Here is a 16,688-nt window from a genome sequence, read left to right as displayed (position 1 = left end):
GAAAATGTGAGAGAATAGTACCTTTCGGGAGATCTATTTAAGATTCGTAATTTAATGCACGTAATAATCTCAACAGATAATTTTTGAAGGTGCTTCTCCTTAAAAATAAAAATATCCGTTTGGATCATTAGATCTATTCAATTACCAGGTTAAAAAAAAAAAAAAAAAAAAAAAAAAAAAAAAAAAAAAAAAAACTTAATTGAAAATTTTGGAAGCTTTAAAAAAATAAAACTGTTTTCTGCGAATCTACTATGATATATTGAATTATGTGCGAAAAAGTATTACAATGCTGCTATATGTTTAGCACATGGAAATGTTCGAATTTGTATTTTAGAATTTAATTTATTCCAAGTTCAGTTGTTAACTGTTTTAAATTTTGTACAAACATACCATTAAGTTGTACTTATTGCTTATGATTTGATAAGTTTGTGAGCACAAAATTGTATAAATGAATTAGCTGTTATGATAATTACAGGTTGAAACGTCGTGTTGGTAAAATAACTACTACAGATATGCCAGAGCGGGTCACTTGCAAAGGTTCATATAAACAGTAAACAGGTTCATATAACAAACACAGACTTTTCTTGTTTAAAAACACTTTGATCAATAGTTTTCAGTTTGATTCTTTGGAAGTCCACTCTTTTCCAACAGTTAGATTTATTCACTTCCAGACGATTTCGCAAAATTCGGAAAACCATTCCTAATTTCGTCATTTCTATTGTTTATTATGTGTTGACACATAAAGTGCGGCAATAAAGTTCCCTTGCTATTTAATAATAATAATAATAAACAGAAAGGTGACGCTTTCTGCTTTCTACGCAGTCGCCTTTTCACTCGATGCACAATTTCGCTCGTTGGCTGGTAGCTTATTGGAGAAGTCATCTTCATTTTTATTTTTCAGTTTTCTAGTCACGGCCATCTGATGGTCTCCACATTCTCAAACACGCTTCTCAAAACGCCTGACAATGTTACAGCTGTTAAAAGAGCATGGTTGCTGAGAAGACTCAAATTGCTGGAGATAGCACGGGTTATTCGCTGGAAAAGTCGCTTCACGACCTCTCGATGTAAGCAGTTATTGATGGTCTGTCCTCCTAAAACGAATTCTTGGTGAATGAGATCCTTGAAATCAAAAGGAGGCAATCAACGAACTTCTGCATGCGAAAGTAGGTTGGTCTTTGCTTTCCTGGACTGGCTTATGTCAACAACTATAATTTCGTACGACGATCAAACATGAAACTCCAGTAACAAGGTTCTTAAGGAGATCTAACGAGGAATTCGTTGTCATGGCATATTCTTTGGAATTTGACACTAGTGCTTTTCTAGTTAACAGTCAGTGTGTAGTACAAAATAGGCGCACAGCTTCCTTTTGCCCAAATCTTCAATATGATATGTCTAATGGTCTTCTCATTGCTGCCGAGAATACTGTTGATCTCCCGGAGGTTGATCACTGTCGTCACCAAGAAGATTCCTCATAAAGTTGATTTTGAGTTTAACGTCCCGTTCAGCAGCGAGGCTATGTGAGACGTGGACCTACTGATTAACATGCAATCCGAACCACATGAGCTCCCGACTGGAATCGAACCCGGGTCTCCCACGCCAAAGGCGTATACGCTAACCGCTTAGCCATAAAGAAGCTCGAGACTCCTCATAGAGTAAATAGTTTTGTCACTTCTCTGTGTTAGACGTTCTGTCCTCTCGCTGTCCTTCAGACTCCCTGGCCTCATGAATACGTTTGTACTACTAAAATGTGCATGTTCTAGACCAGTGATGGCCAAATGCCAACCCTTGACATTGTATGGTTTCCTCCTTTTTCTTTTGTCCTTTTCTTGACAATGCTTTCTTTAGTATTTTGATTACCAAGCTCATGTTGCAAGGCGAATTTTTATTTTAAAAATGTAGATTTCGTGGTTACTTTCAAATGTTCGTGGCTCAGACTGTATTTGCCCTAGACACTTGGAACAAGAAGTGGGATACTAGAAGAGAACAAATTCAGAAAATGTATGACTTTTATATCACCAAACCGTTACTTAGGGGAGGAGGATGGAAAACGCTCTCCAGTACGGTTCTAATTTTATTTTGGCCCTCAGTGTGTTATTGGCCATCACTGGTCTAGACAATGCTTCATGCCCATAAGCATTCCGTAGCAAGTCATGTGTTTCCGTGGCTGATTTTCTCAATCTTACAAAAAACTGAATGCAGCCCTCTACTTCATGCTGAAAACACAATGAAGTTACTGCGTACTCGACTGTTGGCCGCAACATGTTGAACCTTACTTCAATCACTCGACTGATGTGCGCTTGTGTTATTTTTGTGATGACACCCTTCTTCTGGTTGTAAAAATTCAATCCGGGTACTTTAATGCCGCATTGTGTAGTGACACACCGGAAGTGACGCACGACTTATGAAAGAAATGAAGTATTACTTACTTGGAAGGATGACATCACTCCATTGGCAAGACCACTCAATTTTAGTGCTACTTTCGTCACGCCCTGCCGTACGCTTTCTTTCACATCTTCCAAGTCAGGCGTATGCAAAGGCGAAAGCGCTCCTCCACTACTAGATCCACGGGAGTCACCGAAATAATCGGAAGAAGAAATACTTGAAGAGCCTTCAAATCGCGCTAGGTTGGCTTTCCGTTCCCACTGCAAATGAAAATGAGATAACTATAAATAATTTGAATCATAACGTATTCTAACTACTATTAACTCTAACTACTATTAACGTATTCTAACTACTCTTTACTTAGCAACTTATTTAAGAACAATAAAATTGTCTGATGATAGTCATTTATGTTTGTGTTTTCATATCACGTGTTCCAGGGTGCCAATAAAGGAGCCAAAGTATATGAAGAGATTAAGTTCAAGACCTCCGTATTTGTTCCTTTAACTGAATATTTCCTTCTTCGTTGAGAAAGCCGTCAGCAATGGTTTTTCCTGCGTCACCGGATTCTTAACTTTACGTCACCCAGAAAAATAAGGATGTCAAAAAACTTGCTGACGACGTTCTCAACAAGGAAGGGAACATTCAGTTAAACGAACAGAAATTACTTTTGTTATGAATATGTGCTACATAGCTTCTACCAGTGAATTTAGTTCAAGTTTAAATTCTGAGATATTGGCCAGATAAGTCCTCCGTAAGCAGGACGACGAATTTCGCTAAGCAATCATACAACAACAATCATACAACTTACAGTAATTACGAACTTTTGTGTAAAAATAGAAATTTACTACGAAATCTTAAAAAAAGGTGAACACGCGATCAGAAGTTATTTTATCCGTTCCATCTCCTACAACTATAACTGTTACTTACCGGAATTATGATTTGATCTTGTTCGTTTTGTACTGCAGTACAGTTTCAAATCATATGCCTCGATGTCGTAAGATATACGGATTAGGAGAATGAAAATTAATATGGCAGATAGTCTGGCAGTTAGGAAACAAGACTTTTGGCACCGAAGTTTCTCATAGTTATGAATATTGTGCGTGACCTTCGGAACACGCGTAGAAATTTCTAGTTCCGATAGTCGTTAGTATGACGTGTAAGTACATACTAGTGTTATGATTCCTCGCCACAATTAAAAGGAGGAGCAGAAACTAAAGAGTGCATCACTGCCAGAAAATTTGACTGCCGCTAGTCCTATTTCCTCCAGAATGTTGCAGAGGATGAAAAATTCCAGTAGGATCCGGAAAGTAGGAGGCAAAGTGATGAGTGAAAGAGTCCTAATTCAGCCCGAAAAATATTAGTCGATCAAAACAAAAGATCAAACAAGGAGCTGTTTACTGGGAATTTGAACAAACTGGATCTTTTATGTGTAAGTACTCAAACATCTGTTGTGAAGAATCACATGTATGAAAAGGAGTGACCTCCACCGAAAGCCATTGCATTGCAATACTCCAGAACATAACGCAATGATTGTACACGAGGTTTTGACCCGAAAAGTGTTTGTGTGCTTTCACACTCTGCATACTCGCCAGATCTTTACTTCCTTTTCCTCAAATTACAAGCACCGCCAGAAAGCAATGACTAAGACCTTAAACGCCATGAGAGTACAGGACTTCCACAATGACTTACAGGATTGGTGAAGGTGTGTGTGGATAAACGAGGTTCTTACTTTGCATAAATCCAGGCAAGTTGATCCAAATGATTATTTTTACAGACCCAATTTCGCATTCTTCCTTTATGGCGCCGAACCTAACCTTTCTCTGTTACTGTTCTGTTCTATATTTCTTTGCTCTTTACCTCTTTCTCGCTCTATTTAATGAACAATCACCAAGCAAGTTTTATTTCATCTGCAATTTGTGCTATTCTGGTAAATTTATACTATACATCATTGTATTATGATGACCTACATAATAGCATGCATGTACATCGTCCTTTCACCTACTATACAATAGCGATACGAAACGTGTCAGAATGCAAAGTCAAAGGCGAGAGGGGTTTTATTGTTAAGTTCATAATATTGTAATAGACATTTTCCTTGTTGCTATCAGAGTTCTTAGTTTCGCAAGTTTCACCATCCGCTCATCTGATAACCTAGAATACTGGGGCAAGATGCTTCATTAATTTTGAATTTCCGGAAAGCAAAGAGGCACACGTTAGAAAATTTTATCCGTTATCACAAACTTAGCCATATCATACAAGCTAAGCATTAAATTCATAAAAAAAAAAAAATTGAATATGACTATTAATTCTTGTCCATAACATGGAATAATTCCATCACACCGAGCATTGCAGGTCTGTACTTACGTCTGAATCTCTGGAGTCTCTGAAGAACTGTTCAGAAGAAATAGCTTTGGCACTTCCAAACTTCTTCTGAGCTTCCATGCTATTATCTACGACAGTATCCTTCTTTGACTTTTCTTCACTATTTGCAGTGGATCTCCTGTGCTCGCTTTCCGTGGACCAACCTTTGGCCGAAGAAAACCTATCTTTGTTGTCTATTAACAATGTTTCTGAACTCTTGCTCTCACTTTGACTGCTCTTATACCTACAAAGTAAAACAAATTTATTACCATCTTTAATATCGAAAATTCATATATCAAATGATTGCCTAATTTTTCTTCGGTAATTACGACACACCAAGTAGAATATATTATTAATATATGCTACGAACCACACAGGGACTTTGAATCACGTAAAGTTGACATTATCACAAATCCATTGTCATATTCTACTGTAAAGGTATCAAATATTATTGTTTTATTGAGCAGTATTGAACTCCCAACCCATCGAACTACTGATTGATTGGTAAATATGCTTCTTACCTCAGTGTAAGAACAATGACAATTCTGTGAGACCCCCCTTTTTTTTAATTAGATAAAACTGTTTACCAGACTCAGAGTAACATATCACGGAAGAACAGACCTTAGTAATGAATTCAGTTTATTCTGAGAATTGATAATATGTTTTATTCCACAGAATGCTATTTACTTGTAGAATTAGATGTATTTGTTTATATTATGTAATTAATTATGTCAGTGTATATCTTTTATGTAATAAAGCTGAGAGGGCTCCTTATCTAACCTCTATTACGCCAAGTGCCTGTCTAAACGACACTCGTTTTAGCAGCAGCAGGTCAAGGAGATTTGGCTTTGAAAACCCACGTCAACCTGGAAGAAGACAGTTAGCCCGAAGATTCGTCACAGATAGTCAGTCTGTCGGAAGATTCTAGTCCTGTGGCTAGAAGAGTCAATCGTAAGCTAGTTAGTTGGACAGACAATCGTTCCCGCTAACAGTCTGTCAGCGTTGCAATCGGCTTTCGAGTAATAGCGCGAGTATGAGACATAGCCAACTTTAGGATAATAAATTCAGACGATTTGAGTTCTACACTCATCAAGTGAAATAAAAAGATCATCTGTACCAGCCAGGACATCGTAAAGTCCACCAGAGACATGAAAAGTCAACAGGCGCAGTTCCTAGCGTTTATTCCTTTCCAACTCTTTACCTAATTACTTCTCTCAACACTTTTTTTTTTTTTTTTAAGAAACTTTTTTTTTTTTCTCGATGTTCAGAACATGCGTCGCCCGATCCAAAAATATCTTATTTACATCTGAGTTACATCCCAAGCATTCTAGTTGGCGACGCAACTTTACTGGAACTTAATTTCAATATTAGCTCCCGTAAAACTCCTAAGCCCTAAAAGACTCTTATGGATCAACTTAATTTACTCCTAAAAATATGGCTACAAAATAGCACAAACAGATCATTCCCGAACCTGTTTAAAAGAGAGCTAGATTTATATTATCACGCCATTATCATTAAGTCTTAATCATTTATGTAAAGTTCTGTTTAATTATATCTTTTAAGTACAGCTTTAAGCCGCAAAATCTTATTTTCAGTCGTGCCTTTATTGTATATTAAACTTAATATTCTTGGTAAATGGTACGCCCTAAACCTAAACTAGTCTGCATTGTTGAGGTAGATAACTAACTTTTGGATAACATAATTTATTCTTATCCAATACGTAACTGCCTTCATACCAATTCCCACACCATTACATACTGACACTTCCCGGATATATATATATTTATACTTCAGGAACATTATTTTTAAATCTATTGATTTAAACATTACAGAAAACATTGCTATCACACACTGAAATAGATGTTTACAAACTCAAAAAAAAAAAAAAAAAAAAATCTATTATCACAGTTTATATCACGACAGAATGTGAGGGTACTGTTCTACAAGTACACCTTTATCCCAATTTCTCTTCAACCTCAAACAGCCTTGACATTAAGAATGCAGTTCGTGAAAAGCACTTTAGTGAGGTTATCAGATAATTTGCAGGGACAACCTCTAGTGTGATAAATGGAGTTTAGTGTTGACAATAAAATTCTTTCCCACAAAGGAAGTTCAAGAACTACCTGTTTAAATTTAATTCAAGATGCGTACAAAAGACAGTATCAAATGCTCCCTCTTTCCACCAGTAAGGCTCTTAATGTTCTACTGTAATTACTTCCTTCTTCTGAACTAAGTTCCTTCGTATTAGTCAATGAAGAAAAAATGAAATGAAATTTTTGAGTTCTACGTCCCACGGTTATGCCGGTTAGGCTAAAGGAGACGGTGATGAGAGAGGAATGAAATGGTGGAATGAAGAAAGTGGAAGGAAACGGGAGAACCCTGAGAAAACTCACGCACGCGGTGTTTGTCCACCACAAAATTCACTTGGCAGGAGCAGTCAATGAAGAGTCTACGCGAGTCGGTTTATAGGTGGACAACACGCTACCTTCCATCGTTATTATTTATGGCTTTCTAGATCAGAGCACGCTTCTTCTTAACTAAAGGCTCGCAATTTAAGAAATAAGTGATTCTGTTATGGAGCACGGAGGTGTTTAATTTTTCAATAATTAACAAAGGATAGTATTATATTTACAATTTTCACTGAAGTTCTTTTCTGTTATTTTTGTAAGGAGATTGTGGATAATGGAAAATGTTTATGTAAATATTTTTGCGAAGTTTCGTTGGAAGAACATATATATTTTAACACTGCACAAATTTTCTACAGTTAATGGTACAGGGCTCATAGTGGTCTGGTCTCTTCTAAATAGTTGAAAAGTGACCAAAAGCACACGAAAAAGTGGCCAAAATCTCATCATGCCCCTTTTTTCCTTTGTCAATTTCTCCACCACCTCTCTCTCTCTCTCTCTCTGTTTGTTGTTTTGTTTCATCTTTTCTTCTTTAATTCTTCTTTTAGAACTTCCTCCTTTCTTAGTTTTCTAAGTATGCTTTGTAGATACGGTAAGCAGATTTAGCAGATGTAAGAAGCTTCTGAAGTGATGCCAGTTCTGGCCTATTTCCGAATTTCTTTATCCCAGTCATTATATTTAACTTAGCATTGAGAGTTCTCAAAGCCATGAAATATTCAAATTCATCACCTACTCTTAAGAGGAATATACAAGAAGCATAACACAAGACGAACATGATGAACCACACAAACACACACACACACACACACACACAACGTGTTGAGCGGAGCGTTAACTATTACGAGAGAAAGCTAAAAGACTATTATGATAGAAGAAAGAATAGACACAGAAGGGTTTTCAACCCCACCTTGAGAGCTTAAGCATCCACCAACCATCCACTGTGCTTTAGAAATAATAAAAGCTGAAGTGAGAATAAAGCTGACTGTTTCACATGTGACAGCAAGTACTGAAGCTTTCAAAAGAGTAATGAGTAACAAGTTTCTGCTTTTTTCCATATACTTTTATATTTTTCTTAGAAAACTGCTACTGCAAAACATAAATCACAAGGAAAAGTCACTTTACCTCCCAAAAAAGTAACTTTTAGTGACAAATTTGAGGAAAAAAAAGTAGCTTCTAGTGACCAACTTGAAAAAAAGTAATTTTTAGATAAAAAAAAAAAAAAAAGTGACTCGCTATGAGCCCTGTTAGTAGCATTGGTAACATTTTTACAATTTATATGCTTGTAATTCCTATTTCAAGATAGAAGCTCTAAAATGAAGATGTGCGAAGTTCTAGAAACTATACTATTTTCTTAATTTTGGTGATTCAAGAATGTCCCCACATGGATTAACGATTAGCATAGCAACGGGAGAAGAGTTAGTAGGGTGAACTCCACAGAAGATTGAAATAATTTAATAACAAAACATTTTTCTGGGATACAAGGGTAGTACTTAATTTTAACTACTCACTTTGTGTTATGCTAGTTTATTATGATTTACTACAGCGCAATTTTGTGGTGATAACAGTGTTAGGATATGTACAATTTTAAAGGTAGATATACGAAATTACACTGACTTACATGGAAAAGCCTCCAAACTGGAATTCATCAAAGAAGTCATCATTTTGTCTGTCAAACACAGACCTACTCGATGATGATGTGTTGGTTGGTGTTTCCTGTTCTATTGTCTTCATATCATTTAGCGCTGAATGACTAACGCCCCTGGAAAAAAAACAACAATTTCAACAATCATATATGTACTCAACTTCGTAGGTAACCTGTCCATTGCAGCTATTAAACATCTTTAATTTTCAAAAGTAATAATTTATCATGTAATCGCCAACTGTTAGAAGTAAATGTCTTCCTTTTGTTCAGAGTGATTGAAACTTTTAAGTTCTACGTTCTTAACGTTATATATATGTATAACTCGTTATTTTAAATAATAATTTCACCTAAAAATAAAAAGACAAAGTCCTTCAATTCAAATTTCATAAATACTACCAGAGGTTTGGAAATGAAACACAAACACAGTGTTGACGATATATTGATATCCTTTTGCAAGACGATAGATGAAAGTGTGGAGCATGAAGAGCACCAATCAGTTTTCAAAAGCTCAGAGACAACTGAGTCGCGTTGCGTCGTATACATTGCATACACGTTCTCTCAAAATACCTCGAAGCATCTGCCTAACCATTACACTACTATTTGCACCCAAAACGATGTTAAAACTTAAGGTTATTGTAAAGGGACAGGTTTTGCCGATAGATGTCACTACAGTCTTCGTACCTCTCCCATGCATTTTTTACTTTTCACGAAAATTTACAATTTCTTTTGCAAATTTTAATGTAGAGACTTCAAATTTTTAGAGAAGGAACTTCATAACCTATTAAAGGGAGCAATCCGTGCCGATTTTTTATTTAGAATTTTCTTCATTGTTGAAACAGTTCCATTGTTAAAGGTTTGGATATCCATTTCAACAATCAAGCCTTTTCAACAATGAAGAAAATTCTAAATAAAAAATCGGCACAGATTATTGCCTTCGATAGATTATGAAGTTACTTTTCTAAAAATTTGAAGTCTGTAGGTTGAAATTTGTAACAGAAATCGTGAATTTTCGTGAAAGATAAAAAATACATGGAAGAGATACGAAGTTTGTACTGCCATCTATCGACAAAACTTGTCCCTTTAAACCAACCTTAACTCAAAATCAGAGCATAATTCACGAACTGCACAACCGGAGCATAATTCACGGACTTTCATATTCTGTTCATTATTGAAAGAAACTATTAGAATCCCGTTGGTTACATAAAAAATTGAACGCCCCCAGCAATGAACGAAAAAAGCTAGAAGGACATGGTTTATACTGATTTAATTTCTCTTTGGCCAAAATTTTATCAGTCTCTTGATCGAACTGACTTACATCTGACGTATCGTTCTTTGTCAGCAGCGAACATGTAAAACTTAAAATAGGATCTGAATCACTGTAGTGCATTCGAAGCTCTTATACAGAGTTCTCGTGCATTAAAGGCACGTGCTACTACACCAGTGAATGGAGTTCTAGCTCTAGAACTGAAATACTGTCATTCTCTATCTATCACATTGGAAAAACAGAAGAAAATGTTTTGCCGTATCAACAGTCCGCCGCAAAAAAACCTGCAATATGAGCATGTAAGTTTATTGTGAAACTATGCCTAACAGCCTAAGCAATCAACATAACGTCTAAGTGGCACGAATCACGCCAAGAGAAACCTCGGCGTCCTTTCCTATTTTGGAGTGCTCATGTGGCAGGCTTCTTGCTGTGGACTGTACCTTACTTTATCGCGTATAATATGCACTTATGATTTGGGGCCAAATTTACGAAGGAAAGTTTTCGGTATTAATTTCTTTTGATATATAAATTTATATTTTTTGATATTTGATATATAAATTTAAATTTTTACTTTATGGATGAGGTCCAAAAGTGTTCCTTGGTGGCTCAATCATCATAATCTTTAGCATATTTAATAAATTTTAGAGTAAACTCGTTGTACATGAAAACTGTTGAGATTTTTATAATATTTTTATAATATACAACAACTTTTACAAAATATCAGCTACCGTAGATTGTTGATCGCCGCGTAAGACGCAGAAAGAGTTACACGCTATTCACGCAATGTTACTTAGTCAAATTGGCAGCAGCTATGATGGTCACAGTATCTTATCTGAGGTTAAGAATAAGTGACTATTAGTTCATTTATACTTAACAGACTACTGCTTTCGTTCCAACAGTAAGCTTAATAAACAGAATTGTTGTATTGCATGTTATTCATATAGGGATGTCGTCTTCAGGAATATACATAAAGCCATTAGTTTTTTAGTAATCACTTTTCTTATAAACACCGTATACACTCGAATCTAAGACGCCCTCGAATGTAAGACTAATCCCGATTTATAAACTTCAAAAGTGGTGCCAGTTTTTTGTATTCAGTTCTAAGGCGCATCCTGGATATTCAATGAAGCAACTCAATTTGACAATACAAATTAAATCATACGGGCTTATTTGTTCAAACGAAACATTGAAATGTCAAGATTAAGAAGAGTTCACAGGTACTACCTTACAAGTGTAACGTTAGTCAGTGACGTCATAGGCATAACGATACAGGCATGCTGTACGCGTACCGGGAAGTGAGCGGCGGCACAATAGTAAACCTCATTACCGGAGCGGTTTTGTATGCGATTCCATGACGCACCCCCCTCCCTCCAATTTTATATCTGAAATTTTGGCAGAAAAAACTGTACCTTAGATTCGAGTATATACGGTATTTCTTGTTTCACTGAAATATCTGCATCTTGTTTCACAGAAATAACTTTCTAGTAAGGACACTAGAAAGGTTTCAACAACTTGCAATATCTCGATAAATAATGGGGTATACGGACTAAACACAACACAAATACTGCGCTCTCTAAGCGTTAAAAATACAAATCAGTGCCGTTACATTGAGACTCAGAAAAATGTACCTCCCTTATATACTGTCGTCTTTAATATTTTGACTACACTAATAATAAAAGGCACTGGAAATATTTCAGAAATCTTCGTCGGTAGTAAATTCAGAGAAGGATTACATTTTTTAAAAACGTGAAGCTTTCACAAGAACGTACAAAAGTGCTTTTTTCTACACTTCCACATTTAAAATTTTGCTCATACTTTTGAAAGAAGTCATTACTTTCATTTTAAATTAGAAACTACTCTTTGCTTCTATTATCAGCAACAAAAGAAATGCGATATTTTGGAAGAATTTCTGTGCATTACTTGTATATTCAAAATAGAACAGCGATTATTTATAAGAATTCGTATATTTCGAAATCAAATTTCAACTCTCTTTCTTCAATATTGTTGAATAATGTGAAAATACGTCGTGAGTGTTTAAAGTGATATTACGAAGTTTACTCACATCCGAGAAGCAAAACCCATTCCGAGCCTTTCGATCTGTTGAGCTTTTTGGGGATTGACTTGTTTCATTTTCTCCTCTTCTTTCTTCTGTTTTAAGCTAAGATCCTGATATGCTAACCGCATAGACGCTATCTGAAATTTTAAACAATGGTGTTACACACGCTAATTATACAGGGAAAAAAAGAAGAAAACTTTAGCAGTATTAGGAATTTTAGTACTGTAAATAACTAACTTGAAAACAAGAATAGAATGATGACAGAGAGAGCGGTATTTTTGTAAAAGATTTTCACTCAGAATATTACATTTATTAAATTCTGTTTTGACATGCAGGATTACTTGCATAATTTATGAGCAGCATACACATACTTATCAATTTAGTGGAACACCTGAGAAAAGTGTAAACTTATTAGATGAATTATAGAGTTCGACTACTTTTCACCGTCAGAACTCAGATGAGACGTGGAATGGAGTTCTAGAGCAGTGGTTCTCAACCTTTTTTGACTGACGACACACTTATTTTAATTCTAGAACATCGTGATACACTTGTTTGATAATTTTATAATAATAATTCTATGTCTATTATAATAGTGAACCCAATTAGCTTTTGTAATGACTACATAGCACTGACCATTATTGCTACGGCCGGAGGTGTTGGCTGGTACAATCTGTCTCAATTTTAACAAATTATTATTGAATTCTTCGTGATTTGTAAATTCTAAAATTTCGCGACACACCTTAGGGGACTGCGTGACATCAGTGTGTCGCGACACATCGGTTGAGAACCATTGTTCTAGAGATCGTGAACAGTACCAAATGCAATATGACACAATTCCGTGTATAGTGCATCACTCAGTTCCGCGAGAAACGATGAAGGCGAAAACTGCCCTGGATTCGTGTCTCCAAAATACACCACTGATGTTCAATTATGTTCAAGTCCAAGATTGTATGGGCCAGGGGAACAGTTCAACTTCATCCCTATGTTTCTCAAACTACACCGCAATAGCCCCAGCCGTATGAATGGGCACATTATCATTCCGGAATATAGCGTCATTGCCTTGAAATATGATCTGAAGCATAGGACGGACATGGTCCCCTAAAATGGCGACAATCACAGAGTGATGGGAACCGTAATCGTCAGAACAAGACTCAAGACCAGGATACTTCGCGGCCCACTTCACAGAGCTGCCGCCACGTTTCAAGTGAGAGACTGCAAATCATACAGTTCTTTGGGGGAAGGGGCGGGGGGGGCTACATACAAACACCGCTCGCGGTTTGAAGTAAGATGAACAATAACTCATCCGACCATATCACATGTTTCAAGTTATCAGCATTCTATATTGCTTTAGGCATCATTGGTGTCGTGCTAAAACGTTACGGTCCCTTATCAGCGGTTTTACCCATTCAATTCGTCCGTTTTAAGCGGTTTCGCCCGTATGTCCATGCCAAGTAACTCGTGGCGGACTGTGAATGTCAACACAGGCTGTGGCAGTTTCTCCGTTACTTCCACCATCGCAGTCGAATGACGGTTCTGAGTGACAATCCGCTTAAATGGTCGGCGAGATATGTCATTGAGGGCTTTCTTCTGACCACTGTTCCTCTTCGCCGATGTGATTTTGCCGTTAGTTTTGTAGGTCGGCATCTTCTTAGCCACTGTCCCTAGCGACATCTTTTACCATTAAATTGATAGTATCTGTTTATACATACATACAAACAAACGAAATCTAAAAGGTCATGTGTAATAGCAAACGACTAATTTTGGTTTCCTTAGAGCGTTTGATATTAATAGAGGATAGAATTACATAACAATTTAGTGATACAATATCACAAATTATGTTTAAGTGTGTCTGAATAAACATCATCTTTCCATAGAAAACCAAGAGATTTTGTACATAATAGGTTGTTTTAGCTTCGTGGTCATTATTATTATTACGGTGCACATAAAAATACCAATTTGTGTTTATGAGTTAGCTAGTCGGGAAAATCAAAAGTGTAAATTCCTTTCTATACATTTTTTTTACATTATTTTTCCTTTTTCTTTTCTTTTTCTTTAACTGTATGTTTTTTAATTTTTAATTTTTCGTACATTTCACAGAAGATACACATTTTTTCAGGATTTTCAACGGATCTACACTGTAAGTATAGGAACATGTTAAATTCGAAATCTGCTGCTGCCTGAAGTCCAATTATAGTCCTTGAAATATAAGGCAGATAATTATTTTATCCTCAGGAGCATAGAAGTGAATATTAGATATAATTATACTTCAAGAATTAACGTTTGTACATTGGTATTTGAAAGCCGTAATTGTGTACATGGATTATTACAATCTGGCTTCCAAAGGTCAAAAAGTTTCATTTATTTATAATTATGCTCTAAACGTTTAAATAAATAAATAAATAAAGCTAATATACTTATAGTTTAGTTATGGTTCTAGGAATAAGGAATGAAATAATTTTATAATTACCTGTATTTCTTCTTCCTCTTCTTTTTTCTCTGCTGTTTGTTTGGCTTCTTCCGCGGCCTTTTCTTTTACATGATCGGCCAGAGCCGCTTCCCTCTCTATTTCCGCAAAGTCTGCTTTCACCTTTTGTGCTCCTAAACCTCCTTTCTTACCTCCGAGCTATAAGAAAATCATAACACAATTAGGGTTTTAATGTTCCAATCATCTTCTTTTCTTCTTCTTCTTTTTTTAAGTCTTTTAATTTATTGTTAACAAATTCTATACGAATTAAATTGAAACATTATTGTCAATACTTATGAGAAGTTTGTCGATTGGTGGAATGGTGACAAAATAATTGAAACGACTGACATTAGTGTCCAATCCATATTTTTTCGAGGTCACTAACTTGATTAGTGACTGTTTTGCTCCCCTTTAAATTCAACGTCAGCTCTCAGTTGGGTTAAGACCCCCCCCCAGCACTCCTAAGGGAAGGGGAGGGAAGACAAAAATGATTGAAAACGACCGATATTAATGTCAAGTCAATATTTTTCCGGTCACTTAGATAAATACTGACCACTCCCGATGTCATTTAAGTTCAAGTTCAACCCCGATTAGCACAAGCAGAGGAAGGGGTTAAATGGTGACGTAAAAATATCGAAAACGACCGATATTAGTGTCGAATCATTAGTTTTTAGTGTCACTAAGATAGTGAAGTTCTGATGCCATTTATATCCAAGTTCAGCTCCCAGTGGGTGCAAGTAACACCCCTAGTGGGAAGTGGGATTGGCAGACAAACCGATAAATAGAACGACTGATATTAGTGTTGAACCCATAATTTTCGGGGCCTCTTACGTTGACTCTTAAGTTCAAGTTCAGCCTTCAGCAAGGGTAAGATCTAGCACTCCTACGGAAAGTGGAATGGAATAACATATAAAATGATCGAAAACAACATATATTAGTATTGAGCCCATAGTTATCGAGTGTTCGAAGAGATGAATAGCGACACTTCAGATGCCATTTAACCTTTTTTCTGTGGAATTAAATTTTAAGGGTGGCTCCTGGAAAAGGGGCAATTAAACAGCCAAAAATGAAATTTTCATATTTCCGTGAAATATGTTTTAAAGACAGCAAAATATCTATTAGAAATACATGAATTGTATAAACGACTGAACATGCCAAATTGGGTATTTTTCAATAAATGATATATAACACGACATATAGCAAAATAAGATGTTGTGAATATCTGAAATTGACGAAGTGCAAAATTATACAATGTTGTGTTGTAACATTAGTGCTAAAACGTTATATCTGAAATACATAAAATCTATACATGGCTATGTGGTATCTCAGGCAACAAATATACATTTGCCATATTACATTACAATCAGTGGCATTCACAAGGCTTTCTGTAATATTTCTTAGTGTGTGATTCCCAGGAACATGGTGAAACACACAGAGATGGTTTCTCAGGATAGTCTGGACAGTAAAATGTTGTTTATTTCTTTTTACATTTGTACAATGCAATGCCTTATCACTATCACATGTTCCGTATACAATGAGCAACTGAAATCGACTATCGCAGCGAAGTATAAACAAAGTAGATTGTGGACTGAAGTCGATTTCTGCAGCGAAAGGCAAAAATTCTCAGATCGACTAAAGTCGACTTTCGCAGCGAAAGTTAAATCTAAGTACAGCTTTCGTTAGTAACCCTGAGGGGAAGGGAGAGGGAGGAATGGTGACATGATAAAAATGATCAAAGGCAACCGATATTAGTATTGAATCCATAGTTTTCGAGGTCCTTAAAATGACTGCTGACACCCCCTTTAAGTGTAAGTGTAATCCTCACTAGCATCAGTAGAGTGGTGGAAAGGAGTTGACATGTAAAAAAAATTCGAAAAATGACCGATATAAATGTCGAATCCATAGTTCTCGATGTCGCTGAGATTAATAATTACACTCCTGATAGCATTAAAGTCCAAGTTTCGCCTCCATCAGCATGGGGTTGAGAAGGGGTGAAAAACAAAATTTCTCAGATGACAGATTAGTGTCGAATATATAGTTTAGGTTCGTCAAGCTAGTAGGTTACCATCGCAATGACATTTAATTCCAAGTTCAGACACGAATGAGCATGTCAG

At 36.2% G+C, this 16,688-nt stretch overlaps 1 protein-coding gene across 3 annotated transcripts in view; it reads right to left on the bottom strand.

Annotated features, from left to right (window-relative positions):
* ArfGAP3 (ADP-ribosylation factor GTPase activating protein 3) overlaps positions 1 to 16,688 on the bottom strand; it is a 56,942-nt gene that overhangs the window by 10,812 nt on the left and 29,442 nt on the right. For all 3 annotated transcript variants that reach the window (XM_081739075.1, XM_081739074.1, XM_081739076.1), the window contains 5 exons: positions 14,578 to 14,733; positions 12,117 to 12,247; positions 8,767 to 8,907; positions 4,747 to 4,987; positions 2,427 to 2,642 (listed from right to left, as the gene is read on the bottom strand). In XM_081739075.1, coding sequence (XP_081595201.1) covers positions 2,427 to 2,642; positions 4,747 to 4,987; positions 8,767 to 8,907; positions 12,117 to 12,247; positions 14,578 to 14,733 — 885 coding nt within the window. The remainder of the gene's footprint in view (positions 1 to 2,426; positions 2,643 to 4,746; positions 4,988 to 8,766; positions 8,908 to 12,116; positions 12,248 to 14,577; positions 14,734 to 16,688) is intronic.

The sequence above is a fragment of the Thermobia domestica genome, chromosome 14 (genome assembly GCF_964235325.1).
Source record: "Thermobia domestica chromosome 14, izTheDome1.hap1.1, whole genome shotgun sequence".
Lineage (NCBI taxonomy): Eukaryota > Metazoa > Arthropoda > Insecta > Zygentoma > Lepismatidae > Thermobia > Thermobia domestica.
The sequence above is the reverse complement of the archived record's forward strand: the minus strand, read 5'-3'. Positions and strand labels throughout refer to the sequence as shown.